The sequence below is a fragment of the Pisolithus orientalis genome, assembly GCF_024613125.1.
Source record: "Pisolithus orientalis strain OTSU chromosome Unknown F5J12scaffold_20, whole genome shotgun sequence".
NCBI lineage: Eukaryota > Fungi > Basidiomycota > Agaricomycetes > Boletales > Pisolithaceae > Pisolithus > Pisolithus orientalis.
Window position 1 is genome coordinate 91917 of NW_026260801.1, and position 13665 is coordinate 105581.

Here is a 13665-nt window from a genome sequence, read left to right on the forward strand (position 1 = left end):
ATACAGACTTGATGGTTGAGAGGGATAGGCAGTGTGGATGGCTCCTGAATGTGATTGAGGCTCTGAAGGATGAGGTAGAGCATGTGCAGGTTCTTGAAAAACCTGCTGTACCATTGATGCAAGGTCATTGCAGCTCAGCCTGCTCAACCATTTTGCTGACCATCGCCCTCATCTGTTCCTTAGACACCTTCATGTATGGCCAGAAGTTTTCAATTGCATCCTTGATCAAATAAGTAGCCACCTGATATTTCATAGTAGCTCTGAAAATCATCAGTTGCTGGTTGCCATTCAACTTGCAACTTTCCTTTTCCATGCAGGGCATTATGGGAATGTGGCATTGCCAGAGGATGTGGCCCAGTGGGCTGGGGTTAGTGTGGGATCAGTGATCAATTTCACCAATTGGGTTATGGTCGCAATACTGGATGAGCATGATACATTTGTCAATATTCCCCCTCATGACTTGGAGGATATGGAAAGAGTGTGTACCTTCACTGAATCATGGACATGTCTGGCATGGAGAAATGGAGTCTTTGCTGTAGATGGCTCATCGATTCTGCTCTTCAAAAAGCCCCAAATATTTGGGGAGAGCTTCTATGACAGAAAATTGAGGTATTCACTCAATTGTCAGGTGTGTATTCCAATGCATGCAAAATGGAATACTTACTGCTCATAGCTTGTTATCATGCCACACAACCTTCTCGTGGTTGACTATGGGCTTGGTCACCCTGGAAGTGTCCATGACGCTGTGAGTCAAAGTGTGGTTCAGTGGTGAAAACCAACCAAAACCAACACAAAAGACAACAAAAGCAAGTGGTGGTGTGCCTATGCAGTACCTAGATGGTAGAAGCTGTTTTTTTTTTGGCAGGGTTTCTGTGAGCTACAACACTCAAAGATGAGTGCTGAGGGTTGGGGGTGCTCCTGACAAAGAGGGAGCAAGACTGTGATAGAAAGCGATAGAGTAGACTGCTGTCAGCCTACAGAAGGATGGATGGTGACTTAATTCAATGTCCTAAGCTGTACTGAGCTCAGGGAGGGCTTGGAGCGAAGTATATGGATGATAGATGATAATAAGCGAAGTAGATGATAGCTAGACCCTTAATAAAGTCTCAACTATCAAAGCTGATGAATGATTTGCTGAGAGATGATAAATTGCAAGCAAGAGGGGCTCTCTGATGTCTTTTTTTTTTTTGCTACCTAAGTACAGTGACTTATATACAGTACAGGGGTGTTGCCTATGGAAAACAAGGTGTAAACACTTGGTAAGCGATTGGTAACTGATGAGTAAGGAATGTAAGCGATGGGTAATCATCTTGGAAAGCATTGGTAAGCATTGGTAAGGATAAGTAAGCCAAAAAGCGAAGAATCAGTAAGCAAAGTCAAAAGATTGGTAAGTATTGGCAATAGGTGAGTCAAAGACAGTCAGAATGTCAAAGTATGAGTCAAGCAATGTCAGGAACCAAGAAAGCGCACTGGAATCACATCAGGGGGAGGCTGTGCATGTCACATCTTGAAGAGATCACTTCTAGGCCAAAGTGGGATGACAGAGAGGCAGTGCTGATCTGATGCTGATATAGTACATCCAAAAGTGGACAGGGTGAGTCAGATGTCAACAGGGGTCAAGCCTTGGGGGTCTGTGGGGTGACAGGAGCATAGGGGATCGCAACTTTCCCCCCCAAACCATCCTCTCAGTGAAGCAAATAAAAACTTCATGAATGAGGCTCTGTTGGAAGAGAGGATGAAGGGGGAGCGTCTTCTGCTGTATCTTGCAACAAGGAGGCAAGATGTGCATCATACTTGTCATGGATGCGATCAGGGAGAGTGGAGAACAGTAGATTATACTGTAGCTGTCGCAATTTTGGAAGGATGATGGACGAGACTGGTATGAAGACATTGCAGGGAGCAGGGAGGAAGGATCCATATGCTTCTTGGACTGGAGAGACTGAAACGACCACATAAGACCTTTCCAAGCGAATGACAGACCTGAGGCGACCAAAGAACGTCCTCCTGGAGGTCATACTGACAAAAAGAACACGCTGTCCAAGCTGGATGGGCTGAGAGGGGGCAGACAAGGGTGGGATGTACCAGGACACTTCAGGATGGAAGCTGGTAGGAACCCCTGGTAGATATATGTAGCCATGGTCCCTAGCAAAGGGGACAAGCAAAACGACTGATGTGGAGGCAGCCATATCAGAAGAATTAGCAAAATGAGTGTCTTTTGGAGGGAGTGCTGTAGAGATGTGTGGAGTGCGCAAATCCTTTCCAATCCTGGAAGGTAGGATCTACGTTGAAAACCAGAATGCCGTACACAGGCACTTAAGAATTTTATTGGTGCTTAACTTGCCTCCTCCTTTTTCTTTGGCACTGACAACCTGTTCTTGTGCGAGGGATGACTGCCAACATTGCTGGCTGTCCTTCTTTGCATGAGGGCTATGGTCTTCACCTCCATTCATCAGCTACATCCATGTCCACCTCACCAAACACCTTTGGTGTGTGACAACGCATGGGCATTTCAAGGTACTCACATTGCATCACAACTGGGAGACCTTATCCCTGAAGATCACTGGACCTGGGCAGATAGTGCATATCCCATGGAGGAATGGTGCACTGTTCCTTTTAAAAAACCCAAGGGTGGGTGGCTATCTTGTGATCAGAATTTATATAACAAATATCTTTCTAAGGTGATACTTACCTCATACTGGTATGCATGCTAATCATGTTGAAAGGTCCATGTCTGCGTTGAGCACACAGTTGCTGCCTTGAAGGGTCAATTTCAGAGTCTCTGCAAGCTGTGCTTGAAAATCCAGAATGAGAGGGATGTTAAGGTCACAGTTTACTGGGTAATATGTTGCATCATCTTGCATAACATGGTGATCTGTTTTGAGGAGATGGTTGGCATCATTGAGCCCTTGAGTCGGTGGGTAATGGAGGAGGGGTTGGGCCAACAGGACAGTGACATGGTCATGGTAGGAGAGGCTGTGGGAACACCAGGTCAGCAATTTTGAATGAAGCTGTTAGATGAGCTGTTCCAATATCTGGGGTGCAAACATACCTAGTATAAATGGACCAAAACAGTTGCCATATAAAGTTGAAGGAGCATAGCTAGTGATGCTGTAGGAATCAGCCAAGTCCCACCCATTGATGACGAGGGTGTGTAAAGGGTCTTCACAGGATCCAGGCGCTTTATGACTGACCTTGGAGAAGTCACTTATGATACCACATGCATTCTGCAAATGAAATGTACCCTACATTGCATCTTGATACAGTGTTGGGGTGAGTATGGGGGAGATGGAGAAGTAATACAGTATGGGGTGAGTGTGTACTTAATGATTGTGCGACACACTGGGACTGAGACACAAGTACAACAGAGAAGATGATGAGCTGAGCTGAGATGTGACAATGGATTAAAAAAAGAAATGGACATGATTGCAAAGGGTGGCTGGCCTAAGCAGTGGGGTTGGAAGACATTGAGCCAGAGCTGCTGCCACTCTTCATGAGCTCTGTGAGTTGAATCGTGAGTCAAAGGGTTTCGGCCTCCCTCATGAAGGCATTTTCTTTGGCATTCTTCAGCTCGATATTGAGCTTCCAGAGCTCCTGCTCCCTTTGATGCTTATCCTCCACATCTTTCCACTGCATCCTGAGCTGCTCCTTCCTCAACTCAAGCTCCTGATCCTTCAGCATATATTGCATTTTTCCAGGTACTGCACAGTCTTACCAGAAGACAAGGATGCTAGTATTGACTCAGCCTCTTGACTCAAGTCAATGACCTGGCTTTGAAGTTGAGACTTGTTGCAAGTGACTGGGAGAGAACTTGCCTCCATTGATGTTGTCTTGGATGATGAGGACCACGGGGTCCTTGCAACAGCCTTCCCCTTGCAGGAAGAGCTAGATGATGATGATGCAGAGGAAATGACACTTCCAGTGGAAGTGGGGGGACAAAGGTATGGCAATTGGTGGAATGCAGAGTGATTATCTGAGAAAGGTGTGTGAGACTTGCAAGGGAGGGAAAATTGAGACTGCACTTCAGGAGTCAATGGCTGAGGATATGACTGCTGATTCATTAACAATGATCCATTAGTGATGTCCCAATAGAAATGCACCTGATCACCATGAACTGACACTGAGTCCATGTTAACATCCTCTCCATCTCCAAAGCCAGGGTCTGTGCCTTCCAGATCAAAGATACTATCAGCAAATTCATCCCCCTCATTCATGACTAGATCACCAACATGAGACATCCTCTTGTTGACTTCACCATCCTCCAGATCTCGATTGCCATGGATTTCCTTGGTCCCAGTATTTGAAGGGGTACCTTCATCCACCAGAGTGGCAGGTGACCCCACTCCCAAGTCTGAAGTCTTCTGCATACTGGATGATTTATTTTGGACAATGGCTAAAAAAATCTTCAGTGTGATTTTTGTCTGGCTCAGAATTAATTGGGTCAGAGTCGAAGGAGGGGTTGCCCTGCCAGATGGAATGCAGATCATCATACCAGTGTAAAGTGTTGAGAACAGCTTCTGTAATCATACACATCAGCGACTGTAATCCCACTAGATCAATTGATAACTTATGATGGAGATTTGCATAGCTTGCATGACCAGGCATAATGCCTTCCCCTGATTGTTTAAAGTGTGCATGGCACTTGCGATATGATCCCTTCAGCCTAAATGATCATTAAAAAATCACAGATAAAATATGAAGAGGAGACTGATGTAGTGATGTGGTTGCCTATGCTAACTTGGAACTTAGCAGCACCCACCATGTACATGTCCTTGTAGTAGGGGTCATTCTTGAATACGACTTTGGCAATAATTGCTTGAACTTCTTTCTTGTTATGGCCCACTGGCCCCTTGTCAGGTGAAGGTGGTGAGATGGTTGTGATCTTATCACTAAAAAGGATTCTCCGGTTTGTGGGATGGGTGAGCAACCAGTTGATGAGTATATCAGTACAAGGAACATCCCAGTTGATGTTCTTCAGCTGAAGACCTTCTGTAGTAGATGCGTCACCAGTAGTGGTGACAGCCTGCTGGCTGGATGAAGCCAGGTTCTTGCCCTTGGTTCTGCCATGAGTAGATCTACTGCTCAATCCACAACCAGAGCCTGAATTCCTGGTGGGTCTGTCAGATCCTCCTTGATGGGCTTGTTCACTTGAAGACACCATGGGCTGACCTGAGATTGCTTGCAGGCAAGCAGAGCACTGAATGTGTGGTCATAGAGGAGACATAACTTTTCAAACTCCACAAGGCCAATGCCAGTTGCAGATGCCATTCCAGAACAATTCCAGAGCACTTCCAGTGCCACCTTGAGTGCCACTATTCTAAAGGGCCACTCCAATGTGAAACACAAGAATGGTTCCAGCACAGTGGTGACATAACATCAAGGTGAGTCCATAGTATGATTTGAACTAGATGAGATCTGAATTGAGTTGTAACCATCAGAGTGTTTCATCAGGTGCTTGAAGCTTGTATCTCACCACCTGTCTATGGATCTTATGTCAAACTCCCAGGCCATAATGCTCCTATCCCACCAGAGATTCATGGCCAGCCAAAGTTCTACACTTTTTTCAAGGATGCACTTGGTGCCATTGATGGGACTCATATTGCTGCTCTTGTGCCCACCCACATGCAAGCCCCCTATCAAAATCACAAGGGATTTATCTCACAGAATGTGGCTTGCATCCTGCAGTTTTGACATATGCTTTCAATATGTCCTCAGTGACTGGGAGGGCAGTGCTGCAGACAGTTGCATCTATCATGATACTCATGAGAGGGATTTTCACATTCCCCCTTGCAAGTACTATCTTGCTGATGCAGGTTTCCCCTCTTGTGATGCTCTGCTTGTCCCATATCATGGGGTCTGCTACCATCTCAAGGAATGGGAAAGATCAGCAAATAGGTATGTCATCACATGGTTCTTTATTCATGTACCAGCATTGAATGGGTATCAGACCTCAGAATCCAAAGGAGCTATTTAACCTTTGACATGCATCAGCTCGCAATGTAGTTGAGCACATATTTGGTGTTTCCAAGCATCGTTTCCCCTCCCTGAAAACACCTCTTGAATTTTCCATCAAAGTGCAAGCCAAGCTAATTCATGCCATATGCTTCCTTGTCAACTTTATTTGCACTCATGATCCTGATGATCTCAGGGACAGTGATGATGTAGAAGGGTTGGAGGATGTGGGGAGCTCAGAGAATCAGGGATACACCATTGATGACCTTGGAGGAGAAATTTCCCCTGCAGAAAAGACTAGGGCTGACAGATGACAAGACAACATTGCAGATGCAATGTGGACAGAGTTTCAGAGGTATCTAGCTGAACAGTAGGTACAGTTGATCTAGGTACTCAAGAATCAGAGGAATAGAAATGTTCAAGCTGTTTCTGTAAATAAACTGACCAGGCACCCTTCCTCAAGCTGAGATACCCCTCCAAAGCAGCCTGACTTGTGCCAAACAAGTCAGCAACATCAGCCATCTTATTATCAGACAGACCTTCCTCCTCTGAAGCAAGGTGAATTGCAGCCATGTGTCACTGTGGGAATGTCACCAGAGAGGTTATGAACAAAGTGCCTCCAGCTGGTGCCTCAGTCATTGATGATGATGGCCTTGCAGCCACAGCATCAGCAAGGGACAAAAGTGCATCACTGACAGAGGTGATTGCCTGGGGGCCAGATATATGGCCATGGTGTGAGGTAGTTGCTGTCCTCTTGGCTGGGGTTTTTGGGAGGGGGGAGAGCTGCATTGCAGAGCACTTGCAAGACATGGATGTTGGCTTATTCTGGGTCAGACAACATGTTTAGTGGGCAAGAAGTATTCACACTTACCTCAATTGTATTATCCTCAGACTCCATGTCCAAGTCAGTAAGGGTGGCATCACCTACATCCAGGCCATCAAGAGCATCTACAGCTGAGATACAACTAACAGGATGAAAGGCTAGACTACCAGTGGCAACTACACCATCAAGGAGCTCTGCAATGGCATCATACAGAGGGAATGGAGTGGTCTGCCAACACTTCACACTCTTATGAATCTATTGATAGTTGTCAGTATAGAAACAGCCAGGTAATGTGGACTCACTTCAATGTAGGCATCCCAGACCTCCTTTGTGGCATGCACCATCTTGGTCTCCTCATTCCACCCAAACCCAGATGCCTTTTGAAGCTCCTTGACAACACCCTAGTCCTTCTTGAGCTGGGGCATTCAGTCAGCATGATAGACTCCTTGACAACCAAACTCACCTTGGCCCAATGTGTTTTGCACCATTCAACAGTTTTTGGAGCTTCACCTGACTTGGTTTCACTGCCCTGAAGGGCCTTCTCAACCTCAACCCAGGCCTTGCACTTGAATCCACTATCTGTTGCGAGTATGTTGTCCTTGGCTTCGAGGAGCTTGCTGACAAGAACTGACTCATCAGCATTGGACCATGACATGGCATCTGCCTTTGTTCGTGGTGTGGCTGTGCCACCTGTTGCGCCAAGTTCAGCTGTGGAAACTTGAAACTCCTTCGCAGACTTTTTGGCCATAAGGACTTGGGACAGAAGGTGACAGGAAGACAAACAGAACAACTATGCTCTGGTAAAATAAGGGCTACTGAACAGCAATCAAAATTTCCCTCATGTTGTGACATTTGACAGACCACAATGAGGCCCATCAAACACTCATCAGGTAATATTTCACTTAATCAAATTTTCATGATTTCATTTGAGTTTTTTGCAGGAAAAATCATTCTTAATTGCATTACCTGAATGGGCCCTAATGTAAATCAAAGCAAAAATACAGTAGAAAAGATAAAATAACTAAATCCCCTTAGTAGGGAGTGCCTATTCCCTACACTGGCACAACACCAATGCTGTGGAAGCTGTCCCAGCACCTATGCCATTGTAATGTGTTCTGGCACAACACCAATGCTATGAAAGCTGCCCCAGCACTGGTTCCATGTATTCCAGCATATCCCCAATGCCATGAGTCCATCATGCAAGCTATCCCAGCACCACTGTAATGTGTTCTGGCACAACACCAATGCCATGGAAGCTGTCCTGGCACCTATGCCATATGTTCTGGCACATCCCCAATGCCATGAGGCCATCATGCAGGCTGTCACAGCACCATTGTAATGAGTTCCAGCACATCCCCAATGCTATGAGGCCATCAGTCAAGCTGTCCCAGCACCAATGCCATGAATGCCATCCTGGTGCCAATGCCATAGTGGTCCTAGCTGTAGTGTCTGTGGGTGCATCTTCAGATCCTGTATCAGCAGTCTACCCAATTGCCATCTTCAGAATTAGTGCTCACCTGGAAGCTGAATCCCTTGAGCCTCATCTGTACCCAACTCTTTCCCCTTCCCCTTATCCATGGGCTGTCCTCGTGCTTGGCCCTTGACAAAGGCCTGGTAAACTCTGCCATGACCTTGTAATATGGGTGAGACTTAGGCTGGTGATGAAGGCAATACCATGCATGATCCTTCATATCAGCCTCTTGTGCCATCATCATCTGGTTGAAAGGCAGCCACATCTGCATGGCAAAGATTGTTGCCAGGTCAACCATGTGCATATTGATAGCAATAAGATGCAGAGGGATCTTGAATGCTGGGAGTAGATGTTCAACAACCATGCAGACCATTCCCTACATAGATGTCAGGAATGGATATCATGGCTGTGATTTCACTTACCAGCTGGGCCCACACAAGCTGAGCCACTTTGCCCCAGTGCTTAGCATCCCAGCCCCAAAGTCCTCTCAGTGCCTGCATTGTAACCCTGGCAGCCTCCTCGACCATCCACTTGGCATTTTCAGTGGTGATGACTGGCTGGATGTTGTCAGTTGATTGTGCCAGGATGAAGGTGCTGGTGTTGGTGGTAGACATAGTGCTGTTAAAGCTTAGGTGTGCAGGTGGTGGGTGCTTGAGTGGTGTGGTGAATTCACTGGCTAGCACACACCATTCAACAGGCTTACATAAGCACAATACAAATGCTCACTCTGGTGATGCTGTGATTTACAATATTCAATGTACTGGTTTAACCATTGAACATATTTTGGTGGGAGTAATGTATGGCAGTTGACAGTCATTCCACTAAGTGTCCCATTTCCATTATGTATGCACTTGCACATCCTGCATGATGACTGGTGAAAAAATATTGTGTAATACAATCTTATCACTGGTACCAAAATCATTCTCAAACATTGGTGTAATCCCCATGGCACCTACAACATTTTGAACTTTCATATGGCTCCCAGAAATGTTAGATTCAGTTCCAGCAGTCCAGATAAACTCTGTAAGTCAACTGGTCCAAGGACCATTACTTCTAATGACTGTGGCAGTAATTCCATCATGCCATGATATGCAGCAGCTCACATCTCTTGATGAGGATGAGGAAATGTTTACTGAAGATGACCTGCTGGATGTGCCATCATCCCTGTTACATGATGTGAGTCAAAGTGTGGAAAGGTGGTGAAAACCAACCAAAACCAACACCAAAGACAAATATGAGTGAGTGGTGGTTTACCTCTGCAGAACCTGGAGGGCAGAGAAACCTAAAGTGGGGGAAATTTCAATGGCAGGTGCTCCTAGTGCAAGTTGATGATGAGTTATGCAGGAGTGGATGGATGACTAAGCAGACTTGCTGACTAAGTGTGGATGAAGCTTCAGATAATGATGGAGGTAGATAGACCCCTTTGTAGAGCCTCAACTACCAATGATATGAATGAAGACAGATAGACTCTTCTGAATGAGCCTCAACTGTTGACAACAAGTTATGCTGAGCTGAGCTGAACTGACTGCTGAGTGAATGGCTTCTGGCTCACTGGGGGTGTAGCTAAGTACATGGGGGTTTATATACTGTGGGGAGCATAGCTCATGACAAACAAGGCACAAATGCTTGGTAAGTAATGAGTAAGGACTGAGTAACCATGATGAGTAGGCAAGAAATGAAAAGTAAGCAAGCAAAGAAGATTGGTAAGTTTTGGCAATGAACAAGTCAAGGACTGTCAAAATATCACAGAATGAGTCAAACAGAGTCAGAAACTGAGTAAGTGCACTGATATCACATTAGGGGGTGGCGATGCAAGTCAGATCTTGGCAGAGACATCTCTAGATCCAAAGATGGCATGACAGATAGATGGTGTTTCCAGACAGGGAAGTATTAATTCCAGAATTGAAGGGCATGAGTCAGGCATCAAAGGGGCTAGGGCATTGGGGGTCTGTGGGGCAATGGGAGCATAAGTGATCACATCTCCCACCCTTTCATCCTCTCAGCAAAGTTAACAAAAGCTTCATGAATGAGGCTCTGACAGAGGAGGAGGAGAAGGGGGGACATCTTGTGCTGGATCTTGCAGTAAGAAGGCAAGATGCATGTCATGCTCATCATGGATGCAATCAGGGAGGGCAGAGAATAGTAGATTATGCTGCAGCTGTCACAATGTAGTGAGAATGATGGACAAGATTGGAATAAAGACAGTGCAAGGAACAGGGAGGAACAATCCATATGCTTCATCAAGAGGGGAGACCAAAACAACCACACAAGACCTTTCTAACTGAGTGACAGACCTGAGGTGACCAAAGAATGTCCTTCTGGAATGTCATACTGACAAGGAGAACATGCTGACAAAGCTACATGGGATGAGATGGGGCTGACGAATGATGGGATGAACCAGGGGGTTTCAGGACAGAAGCTGGTGGGAATGCCTGACAGATATATGTAGCCACTGTCTCTGGCAAATGAGACAAGCAGGATGATCAACAAAGAGGCAGCCATGATTGATGGACTTAGCAAAATGAGCATCTGATGGATGGAGTGCTGTAGAAATGCATAGGGTGCAAGGATCCTCTCCAAATTTGGAAGGCAGAACTGCATGGCTGAGCACTTTAAGCAAGTGTGAGAATGGAGTCAATATCTTTGGAAATGGTGGAGATATGATGAAAACTGGAATGCCATACATGGGCACTAAAAACCTTTAATGCACACTTAACTCGCTTCCTCTTTCCTCCTTAGCACTGATGACCTGTTCTTGTGTGAAGGATGACTGCTCACATCCAGCAGTCTTTCTATGCATGAGGCCTTTAGTCTTCATCTGCATGGCATGGGTGTTGCATGCAACTTGTTGACAAGTTAGGCAGAGTTAGCTGTAACCATGTCCACAACACCTTTGGTGTGTGACAGCAAGCCACCTTTTGAGCTGTCCCCAGCTCAACCAACATGCACAGCTGGACTGGAACCCTCCTTCCAGTCCTCTGGTTTGCCCAGATCACCATTGATAGAGCCAGCATTGGAGTCATTGGCACTGTCTCCCTCCTCAAGCAGCCCATTGGTTGAGCCTCCTTGGGACTCCATATCAACACACCTCTCTGACAGCACCCCATTACTTGAGCTAGCATGGGACAAATCACCACCACCTGTTGCCCCAGGTATGCCATTGCACAAGCCACCTTGGGGGTTGTCCCCACCATTTCAGTCCCCACTGGTCAGTCCTTTACAAGAACTGGCATTTCAGTCACCTGCTGCCACAAGATCATCAGCTTACATCTACCCAACTCAAGCAGCTGGCCAATCATCATGACCATTCATCCTATTGCATGAGCCCCAATTTTGGTCCTTAACTCCCCCTGTGTCACTAGCCCATTGCAATCCTATCCCAGTTCCCAGCCCAACAACATTCACATTGCCTGGTGTGAGTCAAAGTGTGGTTCAGTGGTGAAAACCAACCAAAACCAACACAAAAGACAAAAAGAGTGAGTGGTGGTGTGCCTATGCAGTACCTAGATGGTAGAGCCTGTTCTTTGGGAGGGTTTTTGCAAGCTACAACACTCAAAGATGAGTGCTGAGGGTTGGGGGTGCTCCTGATGAAGAAGAAGCAGGAATGTGAGAGAATGCAATAGGGTAGACTGCTGTCAGCCTACAGAAGGATGGATGATGACTTAATTCAATGGCCTAAGCTGCACTGAGCTCAGGGAGGGCTTGGAGCAAAGTATATTGATGATAGACAAGGATAAGTGAAGTAGACAATAGTTAGACCCTTAATAAAGTCTCAACTATCAAAGCTGCTGAATGAATTACTGAGTGATGATAAAATGCAAGCAAGAGGGGCTCTCTGATGTCTTCCTTTTTGCTATCTAAGTACAGTGATTTATATACAGTACAGGGGTGTTGCCCTTGGAAAACAAGGTGCAAACACTTGGTAAGTGATTGGTAACTGATGAGTAAGGAATGTGAGTGATGGGTAATCAGTCTTGGAATAGCATTGGTAAGCATTGGTAAGGATTAGCAAGCCAAAAAGCAAAGAATCAGTAAGCACAGTCAAAAGATTGGTAAGTATTGGCAATAGGTGAGTCAAAGACAGTCAGAATGTCAAAGTATGAGTCAAGTAATGTCAGGAACTGGGAAAGTGCACTGGAATCGCATTAGGGGGAGGCTGTGCATGTCACATCTCAAAGAGATCACTTCTAGGCCAAGGTGGGATGACAGAGAGGCAGTGCTGATCTGATGCCAACATAGTACATCCAAAAGTGGACAGGGTGAGTCAGATGTCAACAGGGGTCAAGCTTTGGGGGTCTGTGGGGTGACAGGAGCATAGGGGATCACAACCCTCCCCCCCAAACCATCCTCTCAGTGAAGCAAATAAAAACTTCATGAATGAGGCTCTGTTGGAAGAGAGGATGAAGGGGGAGTGTCTTCTGCTGTATCTTGCAACAAGGAGGCAAGATGTGCATCATACTCATCATGGATGTGATCAGGGAGAGTGGAGAACAGTAGATTATACTGTAGCTGTCGCAATCTTGGAAGAATGATGGACAAGACTGGTATGAAGACATTGCAGGGAGCAGGGAGGAAGGATCCATATGCTTCTTGGACTGGAGAGACTGAAATGACCACATAAGACCTTTCCAAGCAAATGACAGACCTGAGGCAACCAAAGAATGTCCTCCTAGAGGTCATACTGACAAAAAGAACATGCTGTCCAAGCTGGATGGGCTGAGAGGGCACAGACAAGGGTGGGATGTACCAGGATGCTTCAGGATGGAAGCTGGTAGGAACTCCTGGTAGATATATGTAGCCATGGTCCCTAGCAAAGGGGACAAGCGAAATGATTGATGTAGAGGTAGTCATATCAGAAGAATTTAGTGAAATGAGCATCTTTTTGGAGGGAGTGCTGTAGAGATGTGTGGAGTGCGCAAATCCTTTCCAATTTTGGAAGGTAAGATTGCATGGCTGAGCACTACAAGTGAGTGTGGGAATGGTCTTGGTATCTGCAGAAATGGTGGAGATATGTCAAAAACTGGAATGCCATACACAGGCACTTAAGAATTTTAGCCAGTGCTTAACTTGCTCCCTTTCTTTTTCTCTGGCACTGATGACTTGTTCTTGTGTGAGGGATGACTGCTGACATTTCTGGCTGTCCTTCTTTGCATGAGGGCTATGGTCTTCATCTCCATTCATCAGCTGTATCCATGTCCACCTCACCAAACACCTTTGGTGTGTGACAACGTCCTCAACACTGCTCCCAGCAGGCATCTCACAAGCATTATAGGGAATATCAGGTGAATTCAGGTGATGATGATTTGCCACACTCACAACAGAGAACCCACTGCAGGTATATCCACATCATTGTGTTCTGCATTTTGTAACTAACAATTACTAGTGTTGTCCAGTATGTCTATCAGGAGCCTCCACATAAGAG

General features: G+C 45.9%; 1 protein-coding gene across 1 annotated transcript; it reads right to left on the bottom strand.

Annotated features, from left to right (window-relative positions):
- Positions 1-7954: 7954 nt before the first annotated feature.
- F5J12DRAFT_947380 (uncharacterized protein) lies at positions 7955-8857 on the bottom strand (the record flags this gene model as incomplete). The annotated part of the gene is made up of 3 exons (XM_051749758.1): positions 7955-8255; positions 8290-8619; positions 8666-8857. The coding sequence occupies 3 exons, from the start codon at positions 8855-8857 to the stop codon at positions 7977-7979; spliced, it is 801 nt and encodes a 266-aa protein (XP_051598707.1). The 3' UTR covers positions 7955-7976.
- Between the last annotated feature and the right edge of the window lie 4808 nt (positions 8858-13665).